This window comes from Sciurus vulgaris, assembly GCF_902686455.1.
Source record: "Sciurus vulgaris genome assembly, chromosome: 19".
Lineage (NCBI taxonomy): Eukaryota > Metazoa > Chordata > Mammalia > Rodentia > Sciuridae > Sciurus > Sciurus vulgaris.
The window spans coordinates 20460746-20479290 of NC_136480.1; the positions used below are offsets into that span (position 1 = coordinate 20460746).

General features: G+C 49.6%; 1 protein-coding gene across 5 annotated transcripts in view; it reads right to left on the reverse strand.

The window, feature by feature from the left end:
• Window positions 1–16863, reverse strand: part of GXYLT2 (glucoside xylosyltransferase 2) — a 68570-nt gene extending 51707 nt beyond the window's left edge. For all 5 annotated transcript variants that reach the window (XR_013760961.1, XM_079122611.1, XM_079122612.1 and 2 more), the window contains exon 1: window positions 16449–16863. Coding sequence is in view for 4 of the 5 variants with exons in the window: in XM_079122611.1 (XP_078978737.1) it covers window positions 16449–16723 (275 nt within the window). In the remaining variant the exon portion in view is untranslated. The remainder of the gene's footprint in view (window positions 1–16448) is intronic.
• Window positions 16864–18545: the final 1682 nt, after the last annotated feature.

Sequence of the window (18545 nt, forward strand, 5' to 3'; positions counted from 1 at the left end):
TGACATGATGGGGGCGGGCAGGCTGTGGATGACCAACTAAAATCAGTCAGTTCAAACCACCGCGGTCACGACACCAGCTGAGGCGGGCCACTAAAGGGATTCACGCGGACACTTGCTGTGAGTTTTGCCCACTGGCAGCCCCACTGTGATTCAGAGGTCCCATCAATGGGTCTGGGAGTGAAGGTCATGGTGGAGCTCCTGCCGAGCTTCCTGGGTTCCATCCCTAGCACCTCAAGACGGAAACTGAGGTGCTACCAATAAATCCCATCACTTCACTGTCCTAATCACAAACAGTCCCTGCCCCAGACCCCCAGGTCACCTTCACAGGCTGTGTGACTAACGAGCCTTAACATAGTAATTGGGGAAGTACGAATTCACACAACAAAGAGTTTTATTTCTAGACTGACGCAAAAAACCCTGACTGCATGGAGCTGCGACTGGGAGAGGGAAGGTGGCCAACCCTTGGGAGAGCCGTTTGCAATTGTCCACAGGTGTAGAGATGGCAGATTCACGCCTACGCACAGACCCTGGGAAGTACGCGCATCTACACGAGTCTCCTGCAGGAACGTTCACCACAGCCCCATTTATGAAAATAAGAAACCAGAGTAAACGTTGCTGTCCATGCAGAGGAGACCTGTGAGTGCACCTGACACGTTTGAAGTGTGGAATAATATACAGCAGTGAAAGGAACAAGCTGAAGGGCATATCCCAACACACGGGCAAAGAGGAAAAGAGCAGCTTGCAGCTTGTGAGGAGGACCTGGTGGGGGAGGGGTTTCCATGAAGCTTAAAAACTGGCCAAAGAGCACTGCACTTTTTTTTTTTTTTTTTTTTTTTTTTTTTTTTTACAGATAATGCACGAAGTAAAATAGCCTGAGAATGAAAACCATCAAATGGAGGTGGTAAAGTTTTTTTTCTGGGGACTAAATATTTTACTTAAGCTGAGTTCTGGATACAAATGAATTCAATTTGTTATCTCTACTTTTTGTGTCACCCAAACTATTGGAAGAATATTTTTTTCCCCACTGAGAAGAGCCTGCAGGCTGGGGCGCAGCTCAGCGCACAGCCCTGGCCTAGCTCGGACGGAGGCCCTGCCTTCCACCCGGGGCACGTGCCCTCGAGTGCACAAGCCCCAAGCTTGCACCCCCTGCTGCACACCAAGCCACCGCCTGTTCTTCTTCAGCAACCAGGAGTTTGGGCCTGCAGCTGTGGAGAGCAAGGACTGCAGGGCATCCTTCTCGGTGTCTGGTTACAGGTGTTAAAAGGGAAAGAAGAAAAGCCCCCCTGGTGCTGGTTCAAGTGTCAGCGACTGGAATCTAATGGCCCTGTGCTGGCCACACTCCGAACCCTCCCAGGCCACATTAAACACCTCAGGCTCCTGCAACGAGCACTGGTGGCCTGCGGTCACGTGAGTAATAAAGTTCAAGGGCGCAGCAAGGGCATGCCTTCGCCAGCTCTTATGTCCCCAAGGCTCCTCCAGACCGGTTCAGTCTAGAACCTGGGCCTTCTTAACCCCTGACTCCCTGAGCTCGGTGGGGACAGGGCTGTGGCCCCCTCTCACTCAGGCTTTATGAAAGGGGACTGGCATGGAGGTTTGCGGGCAGGAGCTTGCTGAGAATGGAGCTAATGCTCCCCACATCAGCCACCAGGATGGCTTAGCGCAGGTAGCACATGGAGCCCAAAGGCCACAGGGCAGGTCTCTGCTGGCACTGCATGACCGTGGCTCCCACAGGGCAGGCATGAAGCCCGAAAGTCCCTTCCTCGGAGGCCAGTTTGAAATGAGTAGCCGAGGGTCTGAGCTGTCCCAGAGTGAGACGGCTCTGCCAGTCACTGGCTCAGCCCCTGAAAGGCCCACGGGACCCCCTTCCCCACTCCCTGCTACCACCCTGACCAGCTCCTCCTACTCTGCCAGTTTTGTGCTGGATCAGAAGTCCCGGGTGTCACGTAAGCTCGCCTTGGAACCCTCGGCGGGTTTGTGAACCCAGGCTTCCCTTCCTCGGCCTTAGGGGGGCGCCCGAGCTGCTCGACATCCCGGGTGGGGCCGCAGGCAGCCCTGACCACCCCTCCCCTTCCCTCCCCACCCCTCTCCTCTCACCACCCTTCCCGCCGCCTCAGGAGCACCGGCTCTGTCCTCAGCTTCTCGGGGACGCCCTGCACCTCCTGCCTTGATCTTGTCCTGGCTGCCTTGTGGGGACACCACCCTGCCATCAGGGCTGTCTGCCCGGGTCAGGGCTGAGGCAGGGCCCTTGCTCCTCGGCGCCACCCCAGGTGCGCGGCCTGTCCTGGGGAGAAGCCCTCAGCCAGCCGCGTTCTCCCTCCTCTGCCAGCTGGCTGGAGGGGCGTCTGGCTCCGGGACGTCCCACCTGCTCCTTCACTACTCCCAGGACTTCAGCCTCCTAAGCCTCCACGCCCACCGCCCTTTCCTGACTCTTTCCACCTGGGACACCCAGTGCTGTGTTCAAACACAGATTGGGCTCCAGCCTAGAATGTTCTTTCTGGTTCTTTGCATGACTCTCTCCTTGTCCATGGAAGATCTTTAGGAAGACACAGGGAGCTACCCTGACCACTTTCCTGCTGTATTCACTTTTAACAAAAACGTACTTGATTTTATTTTCCATCATGGTTCTTGTTAATTTCCTTCCACATCAGCTGAAAACATACTGTTTCACTATAACTCATATCAAATACTTACATTCAATGCAGAAAATATAAACAAAACTTTCCATCTTTAGAAAAAACACTGGAATAACACGTACAATGTACATTTCAAATAAAAACATAAAACACCTGGTTGTGGTGGCATGCATTTGTAATCCTAGTGGCTCCGGAGGCTGAGGCAGGAGGATCACAAATTCAAAGTCAGCGTTAGCAGTTTAGTGAGGTCCTAAGCAACTCAGTGAGACGCTGTCTCTAAATAAATACAAAAAGGGGGGTGGGGCTGGGGATGTGGCGCAGTGGTTAAGCACCCCTGGGTTCAATCCCTGGTACCAAAAAACAAAACAAAAACAAAAAAACCAACCAACCAAACAAAAACAACATAAAACATCACATATTTAAATATTAAAGTTGGTAAATGAAGAAAAATTCTTGTCCCACAAAACTTTGCTTTTTGCCTGCTAAATTCTGGTGTTTATTCAAATGGATACATATTTTGTAATAGCTGCACTAAGAGTGTTTGCAAAATTTTGCATCCTACTCTGTTGACTCAATTCTTTGGTTACTTTTTAAGTCTTTATAAGGAGCATTTCATTGGCAACTACTATTCCATTCAACCAAATCACCATAACTTATCATATCCCTTTTGTTCATTGTTTCCAATTATTCTGTTGTTTTAAAAAATCTCTTTCTAAACTGTGGGCTAATGGATTTTTCCTTTTTGCATTATTTCCTTGGATTGCATTCCTAGAAACAAAATTGCTGGGCAAGCATTCACTATCCTATTAAGAAAAGAGCAACGTTGAGAGCTTCTTACATTTATTCCAGAGCTTTCTAGGAATACACTGGACCCTGACGAACCAAATAAAAAGCCTAAGGAACGCCACCCAGCCACGTGAGTGACCCATAGTGTGGTCCTGAGCTGACTACCAAGACCAGAGAAATGGCTTGTGCCAACCACACCCCGAGCCTCGGATTCCCCAGGGGTGACGGCAGTCACTTGCTGCACCAAGTAACACTGAGTCACAGTAAGAGTCGCGCTGGCTTCAGCTCGTTTTCAGCCACATCTGTGAGAAAGTCTCAGTTTGGTGCTAATGGGTGTTGAACACCTTCTGATGTTGCCCGATCCCATTTCAGTTGGAAGGACTGAGCTCTAGTGCAGAACCTCAGCAGCGAGAGTTCCAAACTAGAAATGAACAATGCTGTTTATTTTTCTCAGCGTTTGGCCCAACAATAACCTTCTAATTTTGTTATTACCGACAATTTCTGGCACTGACGTTGTTTCTTTAAAAAAAAAAAAAAAAAAAAAAGTAAATGTGCTGAGGATGTGGAGAAACTAGAACGCTTGAACACAGCTGTTGGGATTGAGAACGGCACGGCCCCTTGGGAAAACACCTAAGCAGCTCCTGAAAGCCCAGCAAATTTACTATGAGAACTGAAAACCTATGCCCACACAACATTTTGTCCACAACTATTCATATTAACATAATTTAGTTACAAAGAAGCCCAATCTAAATTTCCATCAATTAGTGGATAGAGATGTATCGGCAGGGTATATCAAGCAGTGGAATGTTACTTGACAATGAAAAGGAATGATGTACTGACGTATGCTACAACTTGACGAACCTGGAAAATGGAAACTTGTGAAAAAGCAACAGGTCGCGTGTTTTATGATTCCACATACGTAAAAAGTCAGCACAGGAAAAGCCCTGTGGACAAGGAGCACGTTAGTGGTTATCAGGAATTAAGAGCAGGGCAAATGGGAAGTGACTGCCTCGTGGGGAGAGGGTTCCTTTGTGGGGTGATAAAAATGCTGTGAAATTAGCCAGTGGCGATGAGACTGAAGAATCCTGGGACTGCACACCTTTAAAGAGCGTTGGAACTACATTGTAACATTGCTATTATTAAATAAAGAAATGCCCTTAGGTTTATAACATATATAGATTTTGTTTTAAACAATTTAGCATAGGAAAGGGTAGCGAGCGGCATTGTAAGAATCGGGGAGCCTTGTGGGAATGGGAGACACTGGAGGGCACACAGGGTTGTCCTGGCTGCAGCCCTGCCCAGCTCGGATGAGAGCCATCCCACCAGCCCGAAGCGGGGAAGCGGCCCCCAGGCTCCCCCTCGGTGCTACCTGAGATGAACTGCTCCTGAAGCACTCAACAGTCTCCAGCGTGGGGCTTGATTAAGCTTCAATTTCTGGAGTGTCTAAATAATGAAACACAGCGTTTATGTGCAGTGCTATTTACTTTGTAGCCTATTAATGCAAAACACCCTGAATTATTAAAGCGAGTAATTGGCTCTTCTTGGACCCTCTTCTTGGCGCTTCCCCGCCACTGACAAGCTAAATTAACTCAGGTGGGCCTGGGACTGTGATACTGGCCCGTAGGTGAAGCTGGATGGAAAATCACATTTCTTTAAAATACAGCCCCAAACTGGACTGTCGCAACCTTTTCTGGGGAGATGCAGACCGCTGAGGGGGACGGGTAGCACAGTATGCTTGATTAGGGGAACAACGCATTAGAGAGGCTTCCTGTCGCAAGGACTCTTGCACGATGAGACCAGCGGCTACGTTAAGGCGGAGGTCTGCACGGGACACCAGAGCAGCAGCTGAGGAGATGGGCACCTCAGTACAGCCCCTGGAAGGACGGGCAGGTATGACCACCTCAAGGGCTGGCAGCAGGAGTCACCAATAAAGTTCCTTGCACACCACAGACCTTAGAAGGCATGAATCAACAAAAGTGTCCCCACCAAAGCTGTGATTTGACCCCTCGCTGAGAACCCAGACGACACCGAGGACTTTGCTAGCTGTTAAATCACTTTTAATGACCCGAGGTTTGGAGTTAAATCAAGTATCATTAATCTTTTAAGACAGACACAAAAGCTAACGTTTGCCTTGAAGTCACGGTATGAATGTCAGCAGCGTGCCAAAAACCTGCCATGGGGGCGCTTAATAAAAGTATTTGATAAATGCTTTTTAATTATTAATAGAACATATTTAATTTGTTTCATGATATCTGAAACGTGGCTGTGTTCCTAAACAAAGTCTAGGTTGAATTCACAGTAGGTGCAGATGTCTGAAGTTGGTAACTGTGTGTGGGCGGGTGGGGTTGCTTTTAGATATCACACACACATATAGCTTACGATTAGTAAGTGTCACAGCAAGGCTCAAATCTGGGGCTCTGGACTGAAGAGGTCTTTTTTTTTTTTTTTTTTTTTTTTTAAATAACACAACAGAAATTTATTCTCCCTTAGTTCTGGAGGCTAAAATCAAGGCATCAGGAGGGCCATGCCTCTCCGGAAAGCTCTAGAGAAAAATCCCCCTTTCCTTCCCAGCCTTGGCCTCGGGCCCCAGCCCTTCCTGGAGCGCCCTGGCTCATGGCTCACCGCCCCACCCGCCTCCTCCTCCACCTGGCCTTCCTCTCCACATGTCTCTCTGTCCTGTCCGCTTCTCATCAGGACATTGGTCATCAGGGGCCACCCTACGTCTAGGGGGCCTTCACCCTGAGACCCTTATCCAACTGCATCTGCAGAGACCTTCCCAAATCTGATCACTCAGACAGTTCTGAGGCCAGGAGCCTGTATTTGGGGTCACACGTGAGTGAGTGGAAAGCGGCCTCCGTGGGGGTGCGAAGCCTTTCTCCAGGGCTCCTGCTCCCCGTGTCCCTTCTCCAGACACCACTCCCGCCACGGCCTCCTCCAACCCTTTGCCCTGCTGAGGCCCTTCTCCTGGGGTCTATTTCCCTCTGAATCCTGTGATGTGCCTGGACTTCCTGAGTTGTCCCGCCACTGGGAGGCTGTCTCTCCGTCTCCCTCTGCTCTTTACATCGCTATGGTGTTGAGGCTGTGAAACGTGAACCAGCAGGGCTCGTTGGAAACGGGTGACCATCGGCCTGTGAGGGAAGCATCAGGTGGGGTTAACGGTCTGCAGACAGGCGTTTCTACCTCACTGCCTAAAGTGGCTCGAAGGAGTGAGAACTTCAAGGGAAAAGAGAAGGAAACTGATCTCCCCAACTCACTTTCAGCCTCTCTCCGAAACACTTCTTAACTACGATGATGATTTATGTACTTCTAGTTATTTCGTACATTATACAAGTAATATATTTTTATCACAGAAAAAAATTAAAATACAGATAAGCAAAGGGGGAGACACCCATAATTCCAACTGTATAACCACTGTTACCATTTTGGTATACTGTCGTGCAGAAATCCCAAATAAATGTGAGGGTGTGTATGTAAACATATAAATATATATGAGGTTTTTACAAAAACTGAAATGGGATAATTTTCATAATCTCTTTATTCTCTTTACAAGTATGAATAACGTTCAATTACAAAAAAAAAAAAAAAAAGATTTTATCAGACATCTTTTCCAAAGGGATTCTAGGAGATGATCAAACAGATCAGATTTTGAGATCTGTTTCCAAGTACAGCATGGTCATCAGCAATTTTGCTCTTCCCAGCACATGGACTTGGTTTCAAATTCTAGGTTGATCATTCGCTGTCCAACTTAGGCAAGCACTTTAACCGTCTGTAGTCCTCAACTTTCCCATGTGTAAAATGGGCACGTTGATTGTATCAGCTGTCTGCTTCTTAGTGTTTCTCACCAGCATCCACTTGCAGAACTTGCTGCTCTTCCAGTCTCAGTCCATGAGGTTCAGAGGCAGAATCATCTGTCCATCACCCCCAGTTTTAGGCATATGTCCCAGATGCAGCCATCTGCGAGGGCACATGCCTGTGACACACTACAGGCCCACAGAGGCAGCCCTGGGCCCTTGCTGGAAGTGATGTTCCCCTGAGGGGTGACTCAGGGAGCAGGATGCAGGCCCAGACCTGTGGGAACCTTTTTGTGGAGAAACCCTGCCTAAGAGTGCTGCCCACACAGGAGGCAAAGCCAAAAGATGGAGGGAGGCAGGCTGCTTAGACATCCTGGACGCAGCTGACAGCATGTTACCTCCTTCAGTGCATCAATTTTATGAGCTGGCAAATTCCCTCTCATGAGTAAGTGGCACAAGCTGATCACAAGGGATTCCATATGCACAACTGAAAGGTCCCCATCTATCCGTGGCAGTGCATACCTGTCAGGTTGCTGTGGGGAGCAGATGGGGTGGCGCAGTGACCAGCTTCACACAGTGCCCGGTGTATTTTCATCCACCATTACGTATTAGTGACCATCCCGGTTATGATTGCTGATTGTTGTTCCTGTTATATGTTGGTGCACATCAAGCTGAAATTCACTAGAAGCTTCCATTTTTCCTAAGTTTGTTCTAATCACACCGAAACCAGGCCAGAGGGGGTGTGGCAGGTGCTATTTTAAGTGTCCATGCTCTGACTTGATGCAGGCCAGAGTAAAGTGTCTGTACACTTTAAAATTCTCCAACTTAAACCCCAGTTTCCATTCACCCATTTTCCCGGGGGGTGGGGGTGGGAACCTGACACTTGAGTGCTGAGGCCTGTGACTTTGGGGCCGGGGTCAGACAATGGCGACCCTTACATTCTCACAAAGTGGGAAGAAGAACAGGAAAGCCAAGGCTGGACCCAGCCAGACTCAGACGTGGGGAGCACTGTGACAGAGCCCTGCAGGTGGGTTCCCAGAACGCGATGGACTCCCAGCCCGGCCTCAGCCTCCGGCCTTTCTAGGATGGAAAGCGCCCGTTCTCCGCCCTTGAGACATCGACATCATGCTAAGTGAAAGAAGCCGCTCCCACGAAACCAAGGCCGACCGTGTTCCCTGATACGTGGATGACGATACATAATGGGGGTGGGGTGGGGCCGAGAGGAGAACCGAGCGACTCTGGATTACGGAGAGGGAGATGAGCGAGGGGTGTGAGAGATGGTGCCGGGGCAGCATGGCCCTGCGCACGTACGATGACACAGGAACGGAAAGACGCGCCCGTGTGTGCGGTGAATCCAAGCGCGGTCCGCAAAGATGGAAACGGAAGGAGCTCCAGGTGGCCAGGCCCGAGGGTGGCTCCCCGCCGACGGTGACTACCGGGATGGGACCCGCCCCTCCCGGAAGAGCCGCCTGCACACGCCCCTCGCCTGGCACACGCTCCCGCACCCTTCCTACCTGCAAGACGTGGGCCGTCGGGAGCTGCCACCCCAAGCCACCTGCGGGGCGCCGCCCAGGGTTCAGCTCCGAACCAGCAAGGCAGCGGGCGGGGCACTCTGCCAAGCCGACCCTGCTGCCTGGGCCACGTTTTCATTTTTCCTCTTTGGACCTCAACTTCGCAACTCAAAAGGGGGTGGTATTTTGGATCAGTGTTCTCTGGGGGCTTTTACGTAGGGAAGCATGGATTCTAAGTTGTACACTGACTTTCTACTTGTAGATTACCGTCTTTCATGTTGCTGAAAGAGATGGGCACCTTTAAACACATCAAAGTCACTCTCTGCTGGCATAAAGTAAAGGATTCCCAATAAGCTATTGAGACAGAAACTTCTTTTTCCAGGAGCAGTTTTCAGAATATCATAATCTGCAATAAATCAAATGCTGGAGAGTATTCAGGAGGAACACAAGATGAACTCTGACCTTCAAAGCAAGTCTCGTGCTTCGTTGTTGTTGCTGTTATTTTTTAAGTTGTGATGAAATGTATATATTTTTTCTTAGTTTCTTCTAGTGCATTCTAATGTGATGTCAATTTTCTTCCAAGGACTCTCACTGGTGAGTGTGTCTAGTGAAAAGCCACCATGACCGCTCTTCACTGAATTTAAAAGAGGCACTAAGAGCAGATGGTGTGCATCAAAGATAGTCAGGATTCCTTGGTGCCATCTGACAGGATTCAAGTCACACCCGATTAAGAAAACAGGGCAAGTCACTAGATCCTGGAATCCAGGAAAGGTCAAGAGAGGTGGGAGCTGCCTTTGGGCCCCACGTCAGCTCCACCCACCCCTGGTGGTCAGTGTGACCCTGTGTGACTCCTCACGCTCCCTCATCTTGGTTTCCATGTCCTCTCAGTGCTGACCCCCTTTCTCCCCTGGGCTTCATGTCTTCTCACGTGGGTCATTAGAAACAGTCAGCTCTTATGCTGCTCCTTTAGGTCTCTGACCCTAATTTTTTTAAAAAAGGAAAGCTCTAGACAGGCTGTAACTTGGCCCACCAAGATGGAGCCTAGTGCACCGAATGGCAACCCAGGGTGCGGTGGATGCTCATTTCCTGCAAAGTCCTGCAACCATTTCCTTTTGTCTCTATCAACAGCCCCAAGATTTTCATTAAAGGAACCATCTGGTTCAGCAAGATGACTTTGAATACTAATAACAGAAACCTCAACTCCAACACATGTAACAGAAGGATCCAAGATAGGGCCAAGCTTAGGACTTGTTGATTCTGGGGCTCTGTGCCATCTCCAAGAACCCATGATTTATTTCTTTCTCAACTACCCAAAGGAAAGCCTTCATCCTGGAACAGGTTCTCTCAGAATCAGTGTCCAAGCTGGGGCTATTTTCTAGGTTATATCTAGTAGATGGAGAGAGAGTCTTTTGTCCAATAATATAAGTCCTTCCTGGCCAGCCTGGGTCATGTGACACCTGTGGACCAATAACTTTGTGGAGAAATGGCTGGATTGATGGGCTTAGTCCTGGACACACAAAGGTTACCCTATGAAAGTACCAGATGTCATCGAGGGCTTAGTCCATCCCTTGAGGACGTAGTCCCTGAACAAGCCAGTGGAAGGTGGGAGAGCAGGAGTCAGGAGCCAATGACAATGTCTACCAGACCAGGCTCCCCAGGTAGTCTGGAGTCCTTACGGGAGGGGCCTGCTTAGCTTAAGTCAATTAGCTAATCTGATCCCAACCCTCTACCCCTTCAAGTTATAGGCCTTTAAACCAACCAAAGACAAGGTGATCGGAGAAAATTCTGCTGGGCTTCTCAGGTAATCTACGTAAACCTCACCCCTCAAGGAGGGGAACGGCACTCCCCACTTCTGAGGTGTGGGCCAGGCACAGCGACCTCTTCCACCGAGCACAGGGTGGAAAGGGGAAAGAGGACAGACACTACCTCAGGCAGGGGACCAAGGCCAACTCAGCCCTCACGGCCTGCCGCCGTACACACCCTTGACATGATGTGAAAAAGACGCACTTCACCTCCCGTTTCCCTCCTGAGGGTCCAGAACCCAGGACTATCCTGGGGAAAGAGCATTGGACATCTTCCAGTAGTGAGGCGTCCTCTGGAATAACTGAACAGGGCTCTTTAAAACTGCCAAGGTCGCTGGCTATGGGCACCTGCATGGTTCCAGTGACTGGAGAGGCCAAGGCAGGAGCATCACAAGTTTAGGCCAGCCTCAGCAACTTAGTCAGACCCTGCCTCTAAATAAAAAAGGACTGGGGATGTAACTCAGTGGTAGAAAACCCCACCCCGGGTTCAATCCTGTATTGAGAACAAGGGGGTGGGGGAGACCAAGATCCTTAATATATACAGTAAAAAACCAAAACCAGCCAAAACAAAAAATATCAAGGTCATTAGAAGCAGATAAATCTGAGAAACTGTCATTGCCAAGAGGAGGCTATGAGATAGTGACAACTGAGTGTAATGCGGTCTCCCGAACAGGATCCTGCGACAGGAAGGACACTGGGTGAAACTAAGGATATGTAAATAAACATGGATAAAAAGTCTCAATATTAGTTCATCAGTTGCAACAAGTGTGTCCTGCAGGAACAAGACTAATACTGTGGCGGAAATGGGTGTGAGGAATATGGAACTTCTCTGCACTTTATCAACTCTTCTGTAAACGTGAAACCATTCAAAAAAATCTGTGAAAAAGAAAACAATGCCTCTTTTAATGTTGCTACTGAAAATCCTCACTGCTCTTCTAAGAGGTTGTTTTGAATTTTAAAGCATGTGAAACTCAAGAAGCCTTGGAGGAGAGCTGGGGTTCGGTGGGTGCTGCCCAGGTTCATTAGCTCATCCAGCAAGTATTTATTGAGAACCTTCTCTGAGGTCATGTCTTCCTAGGTGCCAGTGATACAGTGATTAATGAGGCATGAAGTGCACATGAAGGGGGAGGAGAAAAATAATACAATATCCAGATAATGCAGACGTGATAAACAAAACCCCAGCCAGGGTAAGGGAGCAGGGCAGCTGGGAGGACTTCCCTGAGGAGGAAACGTTTGCACTTGAACCTGAAAGGAGTGCAGAGCTGAGCATGCCAGGGGGCCTGAGTGGAGGGAGCGAGTGGGAGCGGCAGGGAGGAGGCCGAGATCTGCGTGGGGCCGAGATCACGCTGGGCTCAAAGGAGCACTGAACACCAGAATCGCGGTCTTGGCATGAAGAAAGTGGGTCATGGCTCAGCTTCAGCCAGCGAAGTGAGTGGCTCTGGCCCCACCCATTTAAGATACCCCTGCAGCTGCATAGAAATGGACCAGTGGGGGCCCGAGAACAGAACCATGCAAACCAGAGGTGACAACCCGGCCAAGTAGGAAACGACTCTGGCTAGCGGCTCAGTGGCAGGTTGGAAAGGGTAGATGTGCTGGGATCGGGCATATATTTTGAGAAAGACTTCCTGATTGGGTGGGTGTGGTGGGGGGTGAAAGAGGACTAATCATGGACCAATCAGCAGAGACGATCACAAAAAACGACTCACAACCCTATAACGTCACAGATGGCGCTCCAGACCGAGGGACCTCAACTGCTTCTGAAGCTGTCAGTTAATCATGAGATGCCCACAGACTTGGCATTCTGCTCCATAACTTCACCCCTGTTTGCTGGGGGTTTTTTCAGGCTTGAGCCCTCTGAGAAGACAGCGCAGAGGGCAAAGGGCACCGCAGGAAGCCTGCCTCTTGATGAGCGAGGTCGCACACTTCCTCCCATGGGCCAGCTGGGGTGGCTGCCAACTGCAACTAACGGGTTTCTGGGTTGTCTACCCTCAGGACAAACCCTGGAAGGGCAGCGACCCCTCTCGCCCTTGTACAGTGATGCCTGGCAGAGGGTATGTGCTGCCAACATTTGCTGTGCCACCTTGGAAAAAGGACAAAGGAATAACAGGGCCTAGAGGAGGCAGAAGCCTCCCTGGGAATCTGTTCTTCAAGTGAAAGCAGCAATGTCCAGGCCAGCGCAAAAGAAAAAGAATGAAGTCCAGGAGAGGCTGAAGTTGAGCAATCAGGGAGAGCGCTAGGAGTGAGCCGATAAATGAGACACTGATTTTGCAAGAGCCCGCACAAAGGGCCAGGCGGCCAGCAGAGTTGGGGTGTTGCTGCTCAATTTGATGATCTCATCGCAGGACCAGCAAATGTCAGCGCTGGAGGGAATCTGAGAAAAATTTTGCTTGCATCTGCTCATTTTACAGATGAAGGAAGTAAGGTGTGATGGCTTGGGACCAGAACCCAATTTGCTGGGCTCCATATGCTATACTCTTATTCTTTTTTTTTTTTTTTTTTTTTTTGGTACCAGGGATTGAACTCAGGGACACTTAACCACTGAGCCACATCCCTGGCCCTTTTTTTCATATTTTATTTAGAGATAGGTTCTCATGGAGTTGCTTAGGGCCTCACTAAATTGCTGAGGCTGGCTTTGAACTCGAAATCCTCCTGTCTCAGCCTTCTGAGCTGCTGGAATGACAGGCATGTGCCACCGCACCAGGTCATATTCTTTTTTATACTGTGCTGATTACCAGTTAAATTACACTTCTTTTCCCATTTATAGGCTCAAAGAGGAGTTTTCAGAAGTTGGGTGCAAAGATAGTCTTCTAAAGTCTAAAATCTATTCCTAAGTAAAATTCTGATTTAAGAATTCAGTTCCATCAAAAAGAAAAAAAACACCTCTTGATAAACATTTCCTGTTCTCATTGATTGAGAATGAGGCAGCCATGAGGGCTCCCTTTTCGACATGGCTGCCAGGAAGTTTAAAGCTGAATTTAACACTGATCCTCCTGATTATAGTGGCCTCAGTTTTTTCTTTTACAAAAAGTATTTATTCGCCCTCCTTTTTATGATTTCTTTTCTTTTGAAAAACATTTCCAATGGTCTCATTGTATGTGTGAGTTTTACTATATATTGTCTGGAATCCTTTTTGGAAGTTAGCCAGATATAAATCACCCATCAACCAAAACAGAAGGAGGGCCCCGTTTCTCTTGGGCATGGGGACTGCTACTTCCAGCGTGGTGTCCATTTTCAGATACCACCCTTGACCTGAAACCTCAGACCTTGCCTCCTGCTTTTGTATTTCTAGAGAAGGAGGCCACCGCAGGATAGATGCATATAAATGAACAGTTATAAAATTGTAGGGTCTGCTTGCTAACTAGGCAAGTCCTTGGAAACTTCAAAATGAAAACAAGATGTGAAAGGAGAGGGCTGTTTCCTGCTGACGTGGCAGCACTTCACGTTAGCGAGGGGCCTGGGGAGGCCAGGCTGCCCAGGCCACGCGGTCAGCAGGTGGTGGGCTGGGTCACCTCCAGCTCCAGGCCTCTGCTAACAGCAGCCCAAGTCTGACCTCCCCAGGCCAGAGAAATGAGATCACATAGCCTCCCTCTCTTCTGGCTTCTGGCCACAAAAAGAGATTAAAGCACTCGTTTTCTGAAACCACGAGGCTCTCTCTTCCCTCCCTAAATGAAATTCCTCCTAAACCACAAAAATTTAACCCAGGCAAAATTAGGAAAGCAATAAAGGAGTCCATACAGATGTCTGTCCTTCTGCTCCCCTTCTGCTTCAGAATCTTCTGTGACAGTTTCTGTTGAGGTAGCAAAAAAAAAACAAAAACAAAAAGAACAATAAATAAGTCCCAGAAAATGTCAGCTGTTTATGCCTTTGAGCCTGAGACTTCCTGTGGCTTTTTGTTTTTTAATCTTTTCCAAGTTTGTAAATTCCATTCTTTATTCCTGTGGTGTTGGGTCTGCTTTCCATGATCATCTAAGAGATATGTTCACAAGAAAAATGGCTTCAAGGGTGCCATTGCTCATGGAAATGCCCTTTCCCCAAAGCATCCATTTGGATTCCGTTCATGATCTCCTCCTAGGCAGAGCCAATTTGTTCAGAGAGAGACAAGAAGATGTTGCCCCCATGTTCCCAACACCTTGAAGAATGAGACCGTTCAAAAAGCAATAGTGTTTCTTTAGAAAAATCTCAATAAAACCATGAATCTCAGGCAAGACTGTTGTATGATGTCAGCATAGCAGGCAAGAGCTCGCTCTGAGCCCAGACTGCCTGGCTCCTTATCCTGCCTACCTCCTGTTCCCTGGGAGCCCTGGAAAAAGTGCTACTCCATATGAGACACGTCCCTGCCTTTAAAATGGGGCTAAAGTCAATGCTCACATCACAGAGCAGGTTCTTCAGCTTCGCTGTCAAGAACAGAGCATGTTGAAAGCACTGATTATCGGGCCCCACTAGCACCGTTTCTGATTTGGTAAGGGCTGGGCTGGGGTCTGAGAATTTGCATTTTAACACGTTTTCAGGTGATGTTGATGCATTTGGTCCCCAAGGTCTGAGAGGAGTTGGGGTGTGGAGTTAGACCTCTTGCTTAATACTGGTGGGGCTCTGGGTTCCATCCCCAGCACCCTCCCCGCAGAGGCTTGAGATCTACTATCAATGGGCTGTGGCACAGATTACAGTTACACATCTTTTTGATACTGCACATAGCTGTGTTAAGTGGTGTCAGTTCTTATTGTTTTACGAGGTGTCTCTCAAACTCAGAAATCATAGTAAACTTGCAGTAAGACTCAAATGCAATCTATCTTAAGAAGCCTCAGTTTACAGGAGAGAAAATCCCTATCAAGTTCCGAACAGATATTCTTGTTTTAAAGAACTCAGACGTTTGGAACTTGGAAAGTGTAGATACTTTAAAAGTGATTCCATAGATGGAGGGCTTCTTCCCCCTGGAACTTGTCAGCGCCCATCTGTACACTTCTTATGAGGCAGAAGCAAACAAAAGCTGACACAGCTCCCTTTTGAGGTTTCGTGTCTTCTGAGTTACAGTAAAAGCGCCAAACAGACTTAGTCATTATGGTCAAAAAGAATTCCTCAACTCGTTTCAAGTAATTAAGGAGCCCAGCAAATGCGGACGTTGCAAGGCAGTTAGAAACAACATCTCTGAAGAGCAGAGGAGAGCAGAGGAAACAGCCGGCTACAAGGCAGGGGGTTGTTAAAAAGCTCCCCACAACAAAGGGAACGAACGCAAATCCCCAACCTGCGGGCGTTTCCAGCAGCCCTAAAGCCAAAGATAAAAAGCTCCGATGAAAAGCCCAGCGTGTCGAGAAAGAGGACTTCAATAAAGTGGAAGGTTAAGATGCTTTCTTTGCCGAACCCTTTGACCGTTCTGGAGCCCGAAAGAGGAGGAACAGGCAACCCAGCCTGTCTTTCCTGTGCCACGCACGTCTCCTCCAAGAAGTCAACTCGGTAAACCTAGGTGGAATGCCTCCCTTGTTCTAAGCACCGGGCTCCCTGCGCTGGTAAACACCTAACTCCTCCACACAATCAGATCTAAGTTTTCGGTATAAATGCTCCAGCGAAACATGAGAATGAGATCAGGCACTCTTGTCTCAAGATGACTTTTGAAAAATTAAACAAAGGGCGCATGTTTGCAAGAATGAAAAAAAAAAAAAAAAAGCCGCTCTGCCCTGACAGTTTAAAACGCAATACACAAACCACTTTCCCTAACACTTCTCCAAAAGGTCGGTCACTGCCAGCCCTGGGCTCCGGAAGGCTCCACCAAGGTGCTTCTTCACTTGCAGCAGGGGAAGGGACTAGAAACGGGCAGCGCGCGGGGCAACTTGGAGTCTGATCCTCTAGACTAGAGCCTCCCTTGGACTTGGCACGGGTGCAGGCAGCGAGACACCGGTCCCCAGATGGGATTCTGGGGCTGCCACGACTCACCTCGCCAACTTCTCCAGGCTCGCGGCGCCCCGGCGGCCGGCTCGGGGGCGCGGACGCGGGGACCGGCGCCTCGGAGCACGCGGGCGGGCCCCCGGTAGGGCGCGGGACCCCTGCGGGCGCGCGGGAAGCGGCGCGGGGTGGCGCTGCGGGGCCGACGCGGGGCGCCCGGGCGGCGCGGGGGGCTCGGCGCGGCCGGCGCGCAGGGACAGCAGCGCCAGCAGCAGCGCGGCCAGCGCGAGCAGGAGCAGCGCCGCCGCCTTGCTGCGGAGCTTCATGGTGCGGTGCGGCCCCTCTGCGCATCGCTGCGTGCCCGGCGGCGGCAGCGGCGGCGGGACGAGCGCTGCTCCGCAGCGGCCGTCTCCTCTGCCCGTCTACGGAGGGCTGGGGTCCTGGAGGTCGGCGGGTGGCGGGCGGCGGCGGCGGAGGAGGAGAGCAGGGAGGGAGGAGGCGCGCGCGGGCTCCGGGAGGAGCGGCCCTCGCCTACCGTACTGTGTGGAGTAGCCGCCCGCCAGGCCGCCCACCGCCAGCCGCTGAGCGCTGGAACTTCGGGTAGCGCAGGCTAGAGATCACCCCATTGCTGCTACTTGATTGCCTGCTCACCCACTCGCTCCTTCACTGACTCCCGCCAGTTCCCTCCACTCCTCCATCTGATTTGCTCTGGGCGCGGTGATTCGCTCATTCATCCACTTATCCCATGCGTTTTCTCACCTAGACGTGCGCTTCTGTATGTATACACACATGGGCCCAGGCAGGGACACCTCTGTTCCGTCTGTCCAGTGCAGGGTTCGGCATATGGTGGTGCCCAATAAAGCTGCTGAGCAAAATCACTCTAGATTCGTGTGCAGAAGGTAGAGTGAACTTCGATGTCTCGATTTAAAATCAGACGCTGTCATTACTGGCTTGGTGATCCTGAGTAATCTGCAGAACGTTCTTAGGTCTCAATTTCCTTACATGCGAAATGGGAATGATAATGCTGCTCACTACAGAGGCATTTTGTGGATACCACTCAAACAATACATTCAAAGGAACGAGCGCACGGCCTGGTTCATAGTAAGTGCCAATAACAGTTCCATGATCATTAGTACAAGAAAACATAGTTTATCTTAAAGACATAAATGCAAATTTTATTTTCTTTCCTAGCTTTGAAGATAAACCACTCCATGACTCAGCATGTAAGGTACAGTGGTGCTTATGGGTCCTGTGAGGCAGGAATCCAGCATAGTAGCTGTGTCCTCTGCTTCACTGGCTCTCACAAGGCCACTCTCAAGGTGCTGGCCAGGTCTGTGGTCTCCTCTGCAGGCTCACTGGGGAACCATTGGCTTCCAGCTACGTTCTTATGGCTGCTGGAAGATCCAGGTTCTCTCAGGACTTTGGAATGAGAGCCTCAGTCCTTTGGTGGCTGATGGCCAGAGGCCACTCTCCGTTTCTTGTCAGGGGGCCTCCCTTGCAGGGCAAGCACTCGAGAAAAGCCAGACAGGGCTGGAGAGACAGAGGCCAGGGTCTTCCACCGGTTCATCTCAGCAGTGGCAGACCACCACTTTGCCCTGTTCCACTTTTTGGATCCAGCCCACACTCAGGTAGGGAATTACACAAGGCCTTGAGGACCACACGTGGACACTACTGGAAGCCATTTTTGAAGGCTATTTCTTTACCTCCTGTATCTAGCAAAAATCCAAGTTCTGTCATACGTACCCCTAAAACAGCTGGCACCTGCACAGAAAGCGCCACAAAAATTGGTAGTAAAGTAGAAAAACCTAACCTTTAATTGACAAATCGCTGGAGGCTCCATGTGGGCATTTCTGAGAATTAAAAAGTTCAGAGGCCTTAGTCTTAAAGGGCCCCACACTTTTGTGAAGTTATCTCCAGGAGCTCTACCAGGTTCTCACAGTGTTGGGGGAAAATCCCTTCCTGGCAGGGGAACAGTAACCATCTGGAAACACCTTAGGCCTTCCTAAGGAGGCCCTTTAGCTTTTTTAAAAAATCAGAACCTAATTTATTGGGGTTTATCATAGCCCAACCAACTGGGGAAAGAAAAATGTCCAACTCCAGCCCTTTCTAGTCATCTTGTGGGCACAGTTACTGAACCACTGGGACCTA